Raw genomic sequence first — 14,182 nt, 5'->3', positions numbered from 1 at the left:
GCAAAATTCTGTTCACGGACAAAGTAATGAAAGTTTTAGTCCTGGTACATTTAGTGCGGTTCACTGACTTACTTACTTGTCTTTGACATATCTGACTTATCCAATGTTTTCCTGGAAGTTATAATAGCTACCGGCTAGTAGGAAATGCATGTTATCTTATTAAATAAATTACAGATTTCTCTGGGTCATTGTTTTTGAAACATTTGTGATAATCTAAATAGGTTAGACAACTCAACAAATGTATTTAATAGGCACGTTTTAATGTGGAAATGTTGCAAATCATAGTTTTAAATCTATTAGCTTTTGCCCAAGTAGACACATGTTTTAAACAATATAAAATTCTCTGCAAGAAGTAATAAATTGTGTCTGATATGTTTTTTGCAAAATAAGTTTCCACCCTCTCCACACACCCCTACACCCCCCAACACTCACCCCTACCCTGAAATAGCCACACCTGACTTCTCCTCAGTCACTAGCTGTGTCAGGCTTCTCCTGTGGGCTGGGCATTGACACTAATGATATATATAGCACCACCCCCTTGATTAACCTGATTGGTTCCTTAGGTTTATGACATCATATACCCAGCCTGACTGAATTAATTTTTTTGAGATTGCCCTTGCTCACTGCAGCTTCAAAGCAATAAATGCTCAGACGTGGTGTTTACTGCTTATATCACTCCTGATGTGTCTCGTAACATGTGGAAAACACCACATGGACATGCTAACAAGGTTAAAACATGACTATCACTGGAGGAGGTCTTTAAATTCTGGGGGAGTTTTGATAGAATTTAACAGCTATGGCGTCGTGTTTTGTTCTCATGTGCAGAACAATGCTTTACTGTCCACACCTCTGACTAGATTCTCCATAGCGCTGCCGACTGAAGCTCATGGGTACTGTAGCATAAGAACCATCTGAAATAACAGAAAACTGGCTGCCATAATTTAAACCCATAGGGATGTTACATGATTCAGTAGAGTCTCATGTTTGTTGTATTTTCTACATTAAAACGGTAAACAGAAAAGTGTTCATATGGACACTGCTTCATGGTCAAATTTATATATTTACATTACCATTCAATATGTACACTTTTTTATTCAATCACAATCTAAAAATCTATATCTACATTGTCATTATGTCAACACGACACCTGCAGGTTAGTCCCAGGCCTTCATCCAGTCCTTGTTTCACCATCTCTTTGTCCAGGTGAATCAAGCTGTGGATCTTTGCAGATGAAAAGATTTTGTGGTTTCCATCTGGTCCTGATGCAGCAGCTGTCGGCCTGTATATGAATGGAGCCTTTGGGTTGTTTATCACACGTGCAGATTATCATAATAGAGCTTAGTGTTTTCCATTTGTTGAAAATGCAAAAACCATAAAAATGTCACACAACAAAAGTGCACAGCGTGACATTCCAGTGAGCTAACACTGAGTTGGTGTTTGCATGTGAGTGAGAGTTAGAGAGGCTTTGTTTGCTCCAAGGACTTGACTCGGTTAACTCTTGCTTCATCTGCCTATGCTCACACCTCAGTGCTCACATCCCAATAAATTAAATTTTGTATTTATGATGTTTATCTAAAGAGTATACAGACATCGGCAACACTTGGCAAGAAAGGAAATAAGCGTATTTCCCAAATTGCTGCATGACAAATCTGGTAACTTTTGACTCTTTTAAAACTCGAAATTTGACTTTGACTCCAACACCAATGTTTCGTTACTTCGCTTCGAATCACTTGCTGTCCTCCTCAATGCCAAAGAATAAAATTACATTATTAAAAAGTGTGCTGCAAATCAGGTCTTTTATTTTATGGCTAAAAGTCGAGACTCACTTGTGACACTCAGAACAACGTCTTTATCTCACCTTTTGAACCAAAGGAACTGTGTGTGTTCCTGCAAATCAGTGTTCATGCTCAGTGAAGGTCAGTGAAGTGAGAAAAATCTTCTTGTTGGTTTCAGGTGGCTGAAGAGAAGCAGAGTGTAACACAATGAACCACTGATAGGTGGTTACTGTTATCTTGCTTTTTTGAAAGTGTTTCCTGTATTTTAGAAGAATTGCAGCAAAGCATTAGACCTGAAGGACTGAAATGAGCTGTGATTCCTGCAACAATGGACCTACGTCACATATTAAGATTTGAAGGAACTTAATAACTTCAGATGATCCTTTTAAGGATAATTTTGTTCTCACATCATATTATTTGTTGTCAACAATTTCCAGTCCAAAAAGGGACAGACTGAACTGCCTGTCATAGAATAGAAAACTTTTGCTAAATGGACCTTGAGAAGGATACTGCTATTTCCCAGCTCAAGAATGTACTTGAACCTCAGCTTTTTCAGCAAACATGGATAAGAAGTATTTGAAGTAAATGGGAAAAAAAATTGCAACTTTGAACATTACAACTCTACAACAACTGGATGAATCCATCTCCTAATGATGATCACACAGGGTTTCCTCCTGCAAAGTTGATAGGCCCAGTGTCAAGTATGTTTCAATGTGGGCCTGGTGCGTCTGATGGACTGATGGAAGCAATAAGGAGAGTCTCTGGAGAGTTTTAACTCACACAATGCATGCTGGGAAGTCTGCTAATATGCTGATCATGTTTCTTTAGAAACTTCAATGAGTTGATTGAACTCTGTACAGTACATTCATTCCACTCATCATCGCTTCTCAAACTCGTTTTTTATGAATTCTGAAGTGTTCTAAAAATAAAGTCTAAGTTTAATTAACTTGAATCAATAAAACTTGTGCATTTCTGCTGACTTAATGAGAAAAGATCAGTTGATTCTGCAAAATTCCTGCATGTTTTTTTTTGTTTTTTTTTTACAGTGAAGTGATTTCCTAAAACAGCTAGACACTGAAGTTTAGGATTACTCAAAAAGGAGGAAATGGTGCATGTCTTATGGGACTATTTTCAGCAGCGGAATAATCCACATGTGGTTTTCTATTGAGTATTTGAGGTAGTAAAACGGCATATTGGGGATTGAGTCAGAGTCAGCTGCAGTGTGTGTGTTCATGGTAATGAAGGAACAGTGGAGTGCAACAGTGGAGCTCACTGATGTGTTTCAAATAGTTTTTGGACAAATATTGATCTCTGTGGCACAGAGAAATAAGATATATCAGACTTTGAAACATTGTTAGTTTTCATTGGATTTATTAAAATATTGAATATCACCAGACTTATCTTTTAAGAAACTTTATTAAAGTATCCTCAAGTAGCTGTTTGTTGCTGCAGGGTGGTCCGGTGGCTGAAAGGATTGTCCGGTCATAAAAAGGTCACAGGTTTGATCGCTGCCACAGCTAATGTGTCCATCAACCGCCATGTGTCCCTGAGCCAAACACTGAGCCATTGTGTGAGAGTGTGGAGTATAAATCTCAGCCACGGACAGAAAAGTAGTCCTGCTTTTTACAGCAACATCCAGCTGTAAAACGGTGACATGTGATATATAAGTTTGGGCTGAAACATCTAACATACCTGATCTTGGCAACAGATTCATATCTGGCAACAGACTCACGTACAGAGTCCTTCTCAGATCAACTGTTCCACATCGCAGCGATACTCTGCCCATCATCCTTAACGAAGGGCTTTAGTCAAATCATATGCTTCCTGTCATTACGATACCTCCTGTTTAAAGTGAAACACTGGCCCTGAACAAAGTTTAGCCTAAATCCGCTGCCTGAGAAATCCATTTTTCATACGGCTGTTTATGGGGTTCGTGTCAGCCGCACTTCTCAAAACAAAGAGCACATGTGTCCGTTTAATGCGAACCAGACGTGTAGATGGAAGCGACCAGCCTCCAGCTGCCTGCCTCCTCTGTCTGGCAGTGTGGCAAGCCATGAAAAATGTCTCTGAACGGGGGTTAGAGGGGCGCGGTGGGGGTTATTAACAGGTTTGACGGCATTAACCCTCATTCTCTCCATTTGGCGTGACCCCGGCTGACCCCTGGCAGGCCTCACCACAACAAAAGGGCCAAAGGGGTGAAGGCGGAAAGAGGGAAGATCAAAACAGAGCCAGAAATGTATGCTGCCGCTGCTGCTGCTGCTAATCTTGGTGTTCCTTTAAGGCTGTCATGCCTCAGCATCCTCTGCGGCCATGTAATGAGTTTTCCTGATATGAGTTGACGTCAGCAAATATCAACTTGCTGCAGTTTCAGTGATAAAAAGAAGTTTGATGTTGTGGGTGTTCAAGAGTTTTGATCACGAGTATGGTTGAAATATTTTGCATTTCAAAGCAGTTTTGCTTCAGGGGCAATAAGCAGGCCTAAAGTCTGTGGCATTAAGATAAAATACCTGCAGCTGGTTCTGAAATCTCACACAATAAAAGTTACTTTTACACAGAGATTTGCAGTGTTAAAGTGGCCTTATTATGCTTTATGGTAATTCTATCTCCATCAGTTTTATTACAACAATTATAGTACATGCAGAATAGCTTAACTTTTAACAGATTTCCTTCCACAAGTTTATATTTCAGCACAAGATTTAAGTGAGAAAAACAACTATTTGAGAATTTCACAAGACAATCCCAACAAGAAAAGGTCCACAAAACAAAGGTCCACTCTTCTCCCGACCGGCTTCGGCCAGTCGGGAGAAGAGAAAAAACATTGTTTCTATCATAAAAAGCCTTCAGTGTCATTCTTTGCTCTTCTTTCAATGAAGAAACACTCTCCAGTTCTGATATGACTGATGCTATTGCAGTATCTGTGCGAACCTCTTCAGGACCTGACGACCAAGACGAGTTGTTTGTTCCACTTCTATGGACGCCTCTCGCTGTCATCACACGTAGCTGCCAGTAGTCCCTCATATACTGACACTGATTGGCTGCACTGTTTTTGGTGCAGACTCAAAGAGATAACTTGAAGACTGACAAGATGGTTTCTTGCATGATCCTGTGAATCCGTCTTGTCTTGTGAATCTTACGAATCCCTCCACATAACAAAGCACTATGTAACCCCTGCTGGGAATAAGCCACAAGACTGTTAATACAGTGGTATATATTCTCATCAGCTATGGTGGTTATTTAACAATGAAGAAAACAACTCTTTTATTATTATTTTAATGTGAGAGAGACCCCTAGTGGCATAATTCATGTATTTTGCAAGTTTGAAAATTGTATGTCACTTATTACAATATTGCAATTCTTAAACAACTTGCTGGTAATTATAAAATTTTCTAAGTTCCAGTGAGAGTAGAATGATTTTGGGAATCTCTTAGGATACAGCAATGACCTATTCATGGACGCTTCTGTCAGCAGCTGCTAACCTGTGCAGTTAGTTAGCAAGGATACTGTCCTCATTACTCTAGACACACAGAAATTGGATTGTAGAGATTAGATTATGGCTTTTAGATTTTGACTTTTGCTTGTGAAAGTGGTTGTGAATGTTATATATTTATAAAAAATGTTGTCAGCCTTTCCTCAAGTTTGACAAATGGTTCAGACACAAGGACAGAATCGTGCATGAAACAACATGAGACCGAGTCAAAAGCCAAGATGCTAACTTTGCGGCTCCCCTTGAGGTAAACACTACAACTCTGGAGTGAAATCACTACAGACAGCAATCACGCCATCATACATGCAAATCTGCTGAGTTTAGAAGATCAGAAACAATCAAACTTTTTGTTTTAGCATCAGTAACTCAGTGGTTGTTTGTGTTAAATCTCTCAAACTTTGATACATTGAACACATATTTGTCTAGCACAAATAAAACTCACTTGAGTGTCTACTACACAATCAGATTATGTGAGTCAATGTCAAATACAAAGAGTTCTGGTTTCATAACCTACCTAACTGATAACTATGTTCTATGTGCCTCTTAGATGTTGTGGAGTAGCACTATGAAGTAAATACTCAAGTATATAAAAATTATATTTAAGTACAAGTCTGCATGTACGTATGTAAAGCTACTGTTTATTGAGAAAGTCTCTCTATAAAGCTCAGATGTGAATATTTAGTGAAGTATTTGGTGTGGTATTTATTTGTAAATCTCTCAAGGTAGTATTTAGTGATTTTCTGTTGTAATATTTTGACTTTGAGTAGTTGCATAAGTGTCCTGAAGTGACCTCCGCCTTCCTGTTGTTTCTTAATATGGTATGATAAGCTGCAGGACATTGTGGAGAAAAATTCAGTCAGTCTGATGAATTGATCAAGCTTGACCTCTTCTTCTTTTAGTTGCATTCCAGGCGGAGGAGAAAGACTTTCTGACAGTCTACGAGCATCATCCATCTGTCACACACCCACTCCTCAGTAAACACAGCCAGAGTTCACCAGAGAGGATGACTTCCACTGCACAGATTTGCACGTGAACTGATGTGAACTTCAAGGGGTGAACACAAGACCTTTACTGACCTCTGCTGGTCATGAGGAGGAACAGCAACAGTAGAGACCCACTGCCTTCAAAACACACACACACACACACACACTGATTAATCTACTCTTCCTGCTTCTGAGAAAATCTGGATCTGGCCAATGGCGCCTGATGAAAGAACAATGCATGCTAATGCTAATGCTAGCAAGATGGCTGGCATTAGCAATTAGAGAAGGCATCATTCAGCCATACATGTTCAAGCCTCAGCCAGACCCAGACTCAGAGGAGTCTGCGATTCTCACAGTGCAGACCTTTATTTGAACTTCTGTTTTTAGTGTCTCATTTGTCTCATTGTCCTTTAGTAGAGAAATGTGAAACCACCTTTCTAGTGACACATTTTGCACAGTATAGGCCATACTTGCCAACCCTAAGACTTTTTCCTCCTGGGATCACAATTCTCAAGGACAAGGTGTGTTTACAGAGGTAGACAACCAGCCTCAGGGAAGTTGGAAGCATGGCAAGGGCATCAAGGTGAAGCAGCCGATGAAAGTGATCACGTAAATGTTGAGGTCAACCCAGTCAGTCAAAGCAACCCAGTTTGCTTTGAAAATGGAGGTAGAAGAACACACAGGAGGTGAGCAAGGTCACCACCAGGATGACATTCAGGATTGTTGAGCTCTTCTCCTTAAACGCTCTGAAGAGAACTGAGGAGGAGCTCATGCAGTTGAGAACGATGAACCAGGTGACAGACCTGAAGCTGACCGAGCTGCTGCTGAGCAAAAGAGTGAAAGAAGAAAGGTAACTCCAGCCAGCAGAGCACCTCTGTCCAGACCGAGGCCACAAGGACGAAGGTGGAGATCTGCAGCAGGACGTTACTCAGTGAGATGAAGCGGATGACGATGGACATGGTTTTCACATCTCCGGACCTCCACTGCCGCATCAGCACGACCCCGAGGTTAAAGACGCTGGCGAGCACTCCGAGGACCAGCAGGAGGGCGATGCTGCACAGCTTCACATCAGCAGGTCCGAGCAAGGTTGCAGAGGTCCTATTGCTTTCCTCACAGCTTTGGAGCAGAATGACATGCCCATGGTCCAGCTCTCACACACAATTTAAGCATTTACATCAGTCAACCTTGGCTTTAATGTGTTTTAAGGGAATGCCTTTGTGTGTTTTTAAGTAATACTTGTTAAAATCACACATTACAAGGTGCAGAATCATTTACTAAGTCATACGCATCCACATGAACAGTCCCTGAAGGTGGCATTCCTTAGCAAAAATGTCAGCTAATGTTGGTTTCACAGCACTGATTTTTCTGATTTTTTTTTTTTTAATTTACCTCATGAGAATGATTAAAAAGTGGAGATAAACAATAAAAAGTGAAAAATATCAGTAGTCGTTAAAGATGAGCAGTTGGAGAATTAACACTGTACCAATGTAGTTACATTACAGACCTGCTTTCCTCCTTTAAGGAAGTATGTTCAACATAGTTTGATATATTATTAATCGATACGAATATATTATATTATTTATTTATTATTATGGTAAAATTATTTTTTGAAAAGAGTAAAGTTAGAATTTTCGGAGCAGTCCTGAAGGCAGCATTTCCTAGCAACAGAATTTGAAAAACATCCTGACGGTTTGGACAAAGCGGAGATAAACAACTTGAAGACAACAAATATACAGGAAAAGACAAATACATAGATATGGCGGACAAAAACGGTCTTAGCAAAAGAGAGATGTATTTGAAACATATTGAATATCTGGAAGAAGAGTTGGAGAGGTAAGTTAAGGGCGTCACACTGTAGACCTGCCTCTAATTGTGGGTAGCTAGCCTAGCTAGCTATTAATGTAACCTAGCTAGACATGTAACACTACGTTAATTTTTATCTTTTAAAAATAGATAATATACCCAGACTGACTAGCTGCTAGCTTAGCTACATGTTAGCTTTAGTGTCTCATAAAAGGGTAAGTTACTGTGAAATCATGGCCACTGCCACCATGTTGAATGTGTTTGAAAACTATTTCATAAGAAAAAACATTTGGTTATAGTAGAAATGAAAGTATGAAAATATAATAAAAACAGTTGCCATCCAATTCCCAATAAAATGAGTAGTTAATTGTTTAAGCTGTGCTTTCATCTCTCAAATACAATTTAAGTATTTAAATTGGTCAACCTTGGTCTTAGTTTGTTTTAAAGTAATATCCTTTTCACCAGGTTAATGTCCATTTAATAGATTTTTCACAATGGCCAACAGTAGGCTAAACAGGTGTTATCAATGATACTAGTTAATGTGATCCATTCAGGTCAGACAGTGTCATGGTGCTGCTATTTTGCACATTGGCTCACTGGAAAGGCTCTGCTACATGGAACTAAATGCTAAGTGGAACGGGACCCTAATTAGTATCATTGAAAACACCTGTTTTAATCCTACAATATGGATGCTGACAAAAGGTCTATAGTTTGATTTCTACTTCTTGGGTAGTTCATTACACATGTATCACCTCATTTAGAACAAAATAAAACATTTAATTCAATTTAATTTTTATGGACCTCCTCCAGCTTTTGGTTCTTAGAATTGTCACTATATTCATCTCACTAGTGACATATTGTAACTGAAAACAAGCTTGAGTGACAATTTCAGCATGATACAAACTTTCTAATACAGGATGCAGTTATTTTTTGTGCTGTTTTTACAACAAAAAATAAGGAGATTCTTGCCTTGCCCATGTGTCCCTCTTTACCCTGCAGATATCAGGATAAACGTGACCAGCTGCAGAAAAAGCACGAGGACCTCACCTCTCGGTGTGGCGTGCTGGAGAAGAGTCACAGAGTCCTCAGCAAGAAGCTTGAACTCTACTGGGCTGAAAGAGAGAAGGAGGAGCAAGAGGAGGAAGAGCTGAAAGAGCGGCTGAAGAGTCAGAAGCAGGCTTGGGAACAGGAACGAGAGGCCCTGGAGCTGCAGCACCGTCAGCGAGCACAGAGGCTGAAGGAGCAAATTGATGAACTGAAATCAGTGTTCGGTGAGGCAATGTGTCACTGGATAAATGTTTGTTACACAGTATTCTGTTGATTGACAAATCAATTAAGTGACTTTGCAAACAGACAAAGATAGAGCTGTAGGTAAGTTAATGCCTGGAGTGCTTGGATGGGTTTCCTCATAATCATCACATCACATCACATAATTATCCCTGTGGAGTTTTTATTCATGTCCCCAAGTGCAGAACAGGTCTGTGAATCTTTTTTAACAGTTAACTGATTTTGATGTTGATATAAAAATATTTTAAAAAATAATATATTTTTTCCTTATTAAGTTTATACAGTTAGGTGAGCCAAGGAAGCTCAGTTACAATGCTATTACACTATTCAATGCATTTTAAAGGAAACTTACTGTATACTTTCCGAAAGCACTTAATTAAAAACATTGCATACATTTAGACAAGAACACTTACACTATACTATACTAAACATATATTTGCAAATGTCTGCATCTGGCTGTTGTGGTGACATTGCAGTAGGGGTTTCATCATCTGTTACCTGGCAGAGATCTCTGTCTCTCTCACTCTTCTACTTTAACATTTGATGGAAACAATTCAAAGACACAAGATATTAAGATGGAAAAGAAATCTTTCATCTCATTGGACCTGTAAGATCAATAAATGATCAGTACATTGATTGTATTACTTTAGCGCAATCACTGTTAAAAATAATCCATAGGATTGGTGAAGCAGATTATGTACTATGTTATTTGAGTTACATCTTAGTGGGTAGGCCAAAAAGTGTTTAAATGAAGGATTAAATTTCTTTTAATATACTTGCACTAGGCTGGTGTAAAAAGATCAGTGTGCCTGAAATCTTTGCACAGGATTTAAATGATTTTCAGATTGTCTGATGCAGAAAGTTGCAAAATTATGTTGGTTGATGGTGAAAGGTGTGGTGGGAGGGGGTTTAAACTTTGTGTGAAACTTAACTTTTCTCCTTGTTTACTTTCCTCTCCTCCCCTCAGCGGCAAAGTCTGAGAAGCTCAAAGTCTCAGCAGCAAAGACTGAGGAGTACAAGAAACAGGTGATGGAGAAGCTACTCTGCATTAAGTCTCTGGAGACGCAGAACAAAGAGCTACAAGCTGCCATTGTGAAGGAACGAGAGAACCAGAAGAACCACAGGAAATAGTAAAGTCAACTTGAGTTAAAGTTTGCATTTCATCTGCGGGCAAATCTTTTAATGCTGATCTCCTTTCTTGATATTGGTTTGACTGTTGCTTCAAAATGTTGGTCAGCAAAAAGTAAATGTTTACCTGTGCCCTCCTCTGTTCTCTAACAGCAGGATGCCTGAGGAGGAGGTGAAGGAACACGCTGAGAGAAGTGCCTCAATCATTCTTCAGAAGGAAAGGGCTCAGGAGCGGAGTATGGAAATCCAGCTCCTGCAGAAAGAAATCGTGTGTCAGCAGAAGGAGATAGATGCCCTGCAAGCCAAACTGAATGATCTTCATGCTGAGGAAAGGAAGATGGAAGAGATGGAGAAACGTGGCTTGGAGGTAAATTTGGAGGTAAGAAAACCCAAATTATGATCCTTCAGAAGAAACCCAGATTTCTTGAACACAAATGCAATTTCAGTTTGAATAATACTGATTAAACACAAAAAAAATTACACTTACCTTTACCTGACCATATTTGCATCAGGAAATTTCAATCTGGCAATGAAAGCAGGCAGGGTAATGTATGCGTTAAAAACAAGTTATTCAACTTCAATGTTCCAGTTACAACCTGAACAAAAATATTTGATCACATTATATTACCAATTGTTTTATATGGAAGTAAGATCTGGGGCCTGCTCAGTAGATTGGAGCATGACACTTGGGACAAACACCTCCACACTGAATTCTGTCAAAGAATTCTAAGTGTTGAGAGGAAAACACCAAACAACGCCTGCAGAGCAGAACTGGGATGTTTCCCATTACTAGATAACATTCAGAAAATGTTACCACTTAAACTGAAAAGGTATGATTTTTGAGATTTTTTCGTAAAATGCAATTTTGATCATTTTGATAACTCAATTATAAATTAAATATTGTAATATTTAATTTTGTCTTGCCCGGCCCTAACAATATGCTATTTTAGGGAAAATGTGTTTATTGAGATTATTTTTAAGCTATATCACCCAGCCCTAGTTAGCAATAGAGGACACATTAAATGAGGACCTTATTTGATGTGTCCTCCTTTTACAAGTTTGAAAAAAAAATCACTAAAATCATTCAACATCTTCCCTTCTTCATGATGCGAAGCTGGTGCAAAAGATTGAGCAGCTTAACGTGGAGCTGAAGGACTTGAAAATCACCAACAAACAGATGAAGGCCAAGGAAGAGGATCTCAGGTAAAAGTTTCACGTCTTTTACTGTCCAGACTTAAGATTTAACATTGTGCACTTCAAGAACGCTATACTCATAAACATTCGAAATATAAATTAGAACCCTGCATGGGCCAAAGGCTCCAGCCCAAGCCCAGGCCCACTCCAGCCTGAGACTGACACTAAGTCAGATCAGAGATTCCCAAACTGAAAGCCCTGGGTGGGCCGTAAAGGTGCTGTAGGTGGACCATGAGAGGTAATTATAAATAAATAAAGTTTTTAACATTCAATTTTGTAACGTTTTTTTAAGTTTTAAATTAGCATAAAATTATTATACCTAAATATTTACATTTACAAAAGGTAATCAGAACTAATAAAACAAAGCTATGGGATTTAAATTAAGTGTTATATTTCATTTATCTGATCTATTTTATCAGGTGTTACACTATTTTTTTAATTTAGTTTCAAATTGTTGAAACGATTTACGATTTACTTACTTTCTTTGTACTGCAAATAACCCTTATTGTTTGTGGTGTTAATCAAATAATAGTTATTATTGGCTGATTTCACTGCCCCCATTCATAATTGTAAACAGACAATCTGAGCTGAATTACTAATGGATGAAACATGAATTATGTCAGCTCTGAAGCAACATAAATCCCACTGAATGGATATCTGGACTTAACCAGAGATCTCTTGATCTGCAGTCAAACGCTCTTCCACAAAGCTATATCCCCACTCGCTCTGTTATTACAGTGGTGTTGTGTGTGTGTGTTGTGTTTTCAGACGGGACCTGGCGTTAGTGTCTAAGGAGCGTCATCAAAAAACAGCCAAGGCCAGACAGCTGGAGGCTGTGATACAGAAGGAGAGGAACAGGATCAGGCAGCTGGAGCAAGTCATGTGGGAAGCAGACATTATTATCAAAGACATCCTGATGGTAAGAAGACAGTCCTAACCCAGAGCATCAGGACAGCTGCTGTAGATCCCGCTGCAGCATCTCATTGCTCAAAATGAAACCTTGCATATATCACAATATCTGTGGGAGCTGTATACTGGAGGGAAGAACTGTACCTTTCACAGTGATATATTGCTATATCAAAAGCTATATTATAATTAGTAAGCCATTAACATGTAAGCAGCATTTAAAGCTATTTAAAGCTGTTTAACTTTTTAGCATAAGTACACGTTCCTACTACAAGTTCCTTATAGTACTTTAAATAAATTTAAATTTTGAAATACTCATGGTTATTCTGATAAAGTAAATGCACAATACATGCATATTTGAAGCTAATGAGAGACTTTCAGAGGCTGATAATTCAATGTAGGACAACAAAATTCAGTTTTTAGCTTGTAAACAAATAATGTTGTGAAATGAGCATTGTTAATGACTTAGCCTTTTTGCCAGTTACAGCTCAATAATACAAACCGACTAATGTGTATGTGGACTAATCATATCATTTCTGATTAGGACCCAGGGGACTCAAAGGAGATGCCCACCATTGAGTGGAAGATGGAGAGGGTACTGGACATCTTGGAGAGCAGCGCCCCCATTGAAACAGGCTCTAATAGGAGCAGTCAAGGACAGAAACTGCAGACCAAAACCCGCAAACCAGCCAGGTACTGGAAACACCCTCCACTGGACCTGGTTTCAGGAGTCATGTTGACAGTTGTGTGAACACTTTAATAACCCAGAACGCACTGCAAGAGCGCAGTGGGCTGGATCAGAGTCCTGCTGGGTCTCATCAAAATAATCAAACAGGCTGTAAAGTTTTAAACACACTGAAATACATTCTCATCCTGTTTCCCTGCTTTAAATGTTTGCTTATCACTTCATATGTGTCAAATATATCTTGCAAGAAGCAATTTTGAGTTATATATTTTTTTTATTTTCTGTAAATAAAGGAGGTAAAACAGAGGGATAGAATTGAAAAAATGGTATTTAATTTTATTCTTTTTTCAAATGAAGTGTCAAGTGTTACCTGTTAACTGCAGCTCTTAGATCAATGGGGTTAAACTGAACTTTGTTAAATGGAAGTGTGGTGGAGGCAAAATGGAACCAATATTTATGCTCCATTTAAATTATTTTGGTTTCCACCAACTCCTGAGGAAAATGTCTGGTTCTCTAGCCGCTAAAGGCTTCACTTTCTTCACCAGCTTGTTACTAGTGTACAGTAATTTTTTTTTTTTTGCTGAAAACAGCTGCATGCTGCATCCAAAAAAAAAAAAAAAGCTACAAGAGCAGTGAGAGTGATCAACACTCAAAGTTAAGTTGCATGCTGGTTAACAACAAAACAGTAACTTGACAGACAATATAATGTTCTTTAGAGGTCAGGGAAACTGCAGAGTCTGGTGGTAATTCCTTGGTTTTATCACTATGAGCAACACTGTTCACACATAAATGCAGACAAAGCGCTCAAGTTTCTAAGTCATAACAAACCTGTTGAGACACAGCTGGGTTTCTGTTTTGTGGAGCAAAGACAGGACAATGGGAGCAGGAGCAGACTGTTTTGACTCAGAGGTGGTGGGAATTAACTAAGTCCATTTGC

At 39.0% G+C, this 14,182-nt stretch overlaps 1 protein-coding gene and 1 pseudogene across 1 annotated transcript; one reads left to right on the top strand and one right to left on the bottom strand.

Moving 5' to 3' along the window:
* Positions 1 to 6,642: 6,642 nt before the first annotated feature.
* LOC146320117 (uncharacterized) lies at positions 6,643 to 7,559 on the bottom strand (annotated as a pseudogene).
* Positions 7,560 to 7,998: 439 nt separating this feature from the next.
* Positions 7,999 to 13,311, top strand: cfap157 (cilia and flagella associated protein 157). The gene is made up of 7 exons (XM_084729031.1): positions 7,999 to 8,075; positions 9,045 to 9,361; positions 10,300 to 10,462; positions 10,614 to 10,839; positions 11,575 to 11,663; positions 12,423 to 12,573; positions 13,105 to 13,311. The coding sequence occupies exons 1-7, from the start codon at positions 7,999 to 8,001 to the stop codon at positions 13,309 to 13,311; spliced, it is 1,230 nt and encodes a 409-aa protein (XP_084585157.1).
* Positions 13,312 to 14,182: the final 871 nt, after the last annotated feature.

Source organism: Lutjanus erythropterus, chromosome 10 (assembly GCF_056507025.1).
Source record: "Lutjanus erythropterus isolate fLutEry1 chromosome 10, fLutEry1.hap2, whole genome shotgun sequence".
NCBI classification, from domain to species: domain Eukaryota; kingdom Metazoa; phylum Chordata; class Actinopteri; order Lutjaniformes; family Lutjanidae; genus Lutjanus; species Lutjanus erythropterus.
This window is presented reverse-complemented; position numbering and strand designations above follow the sequence as displayed.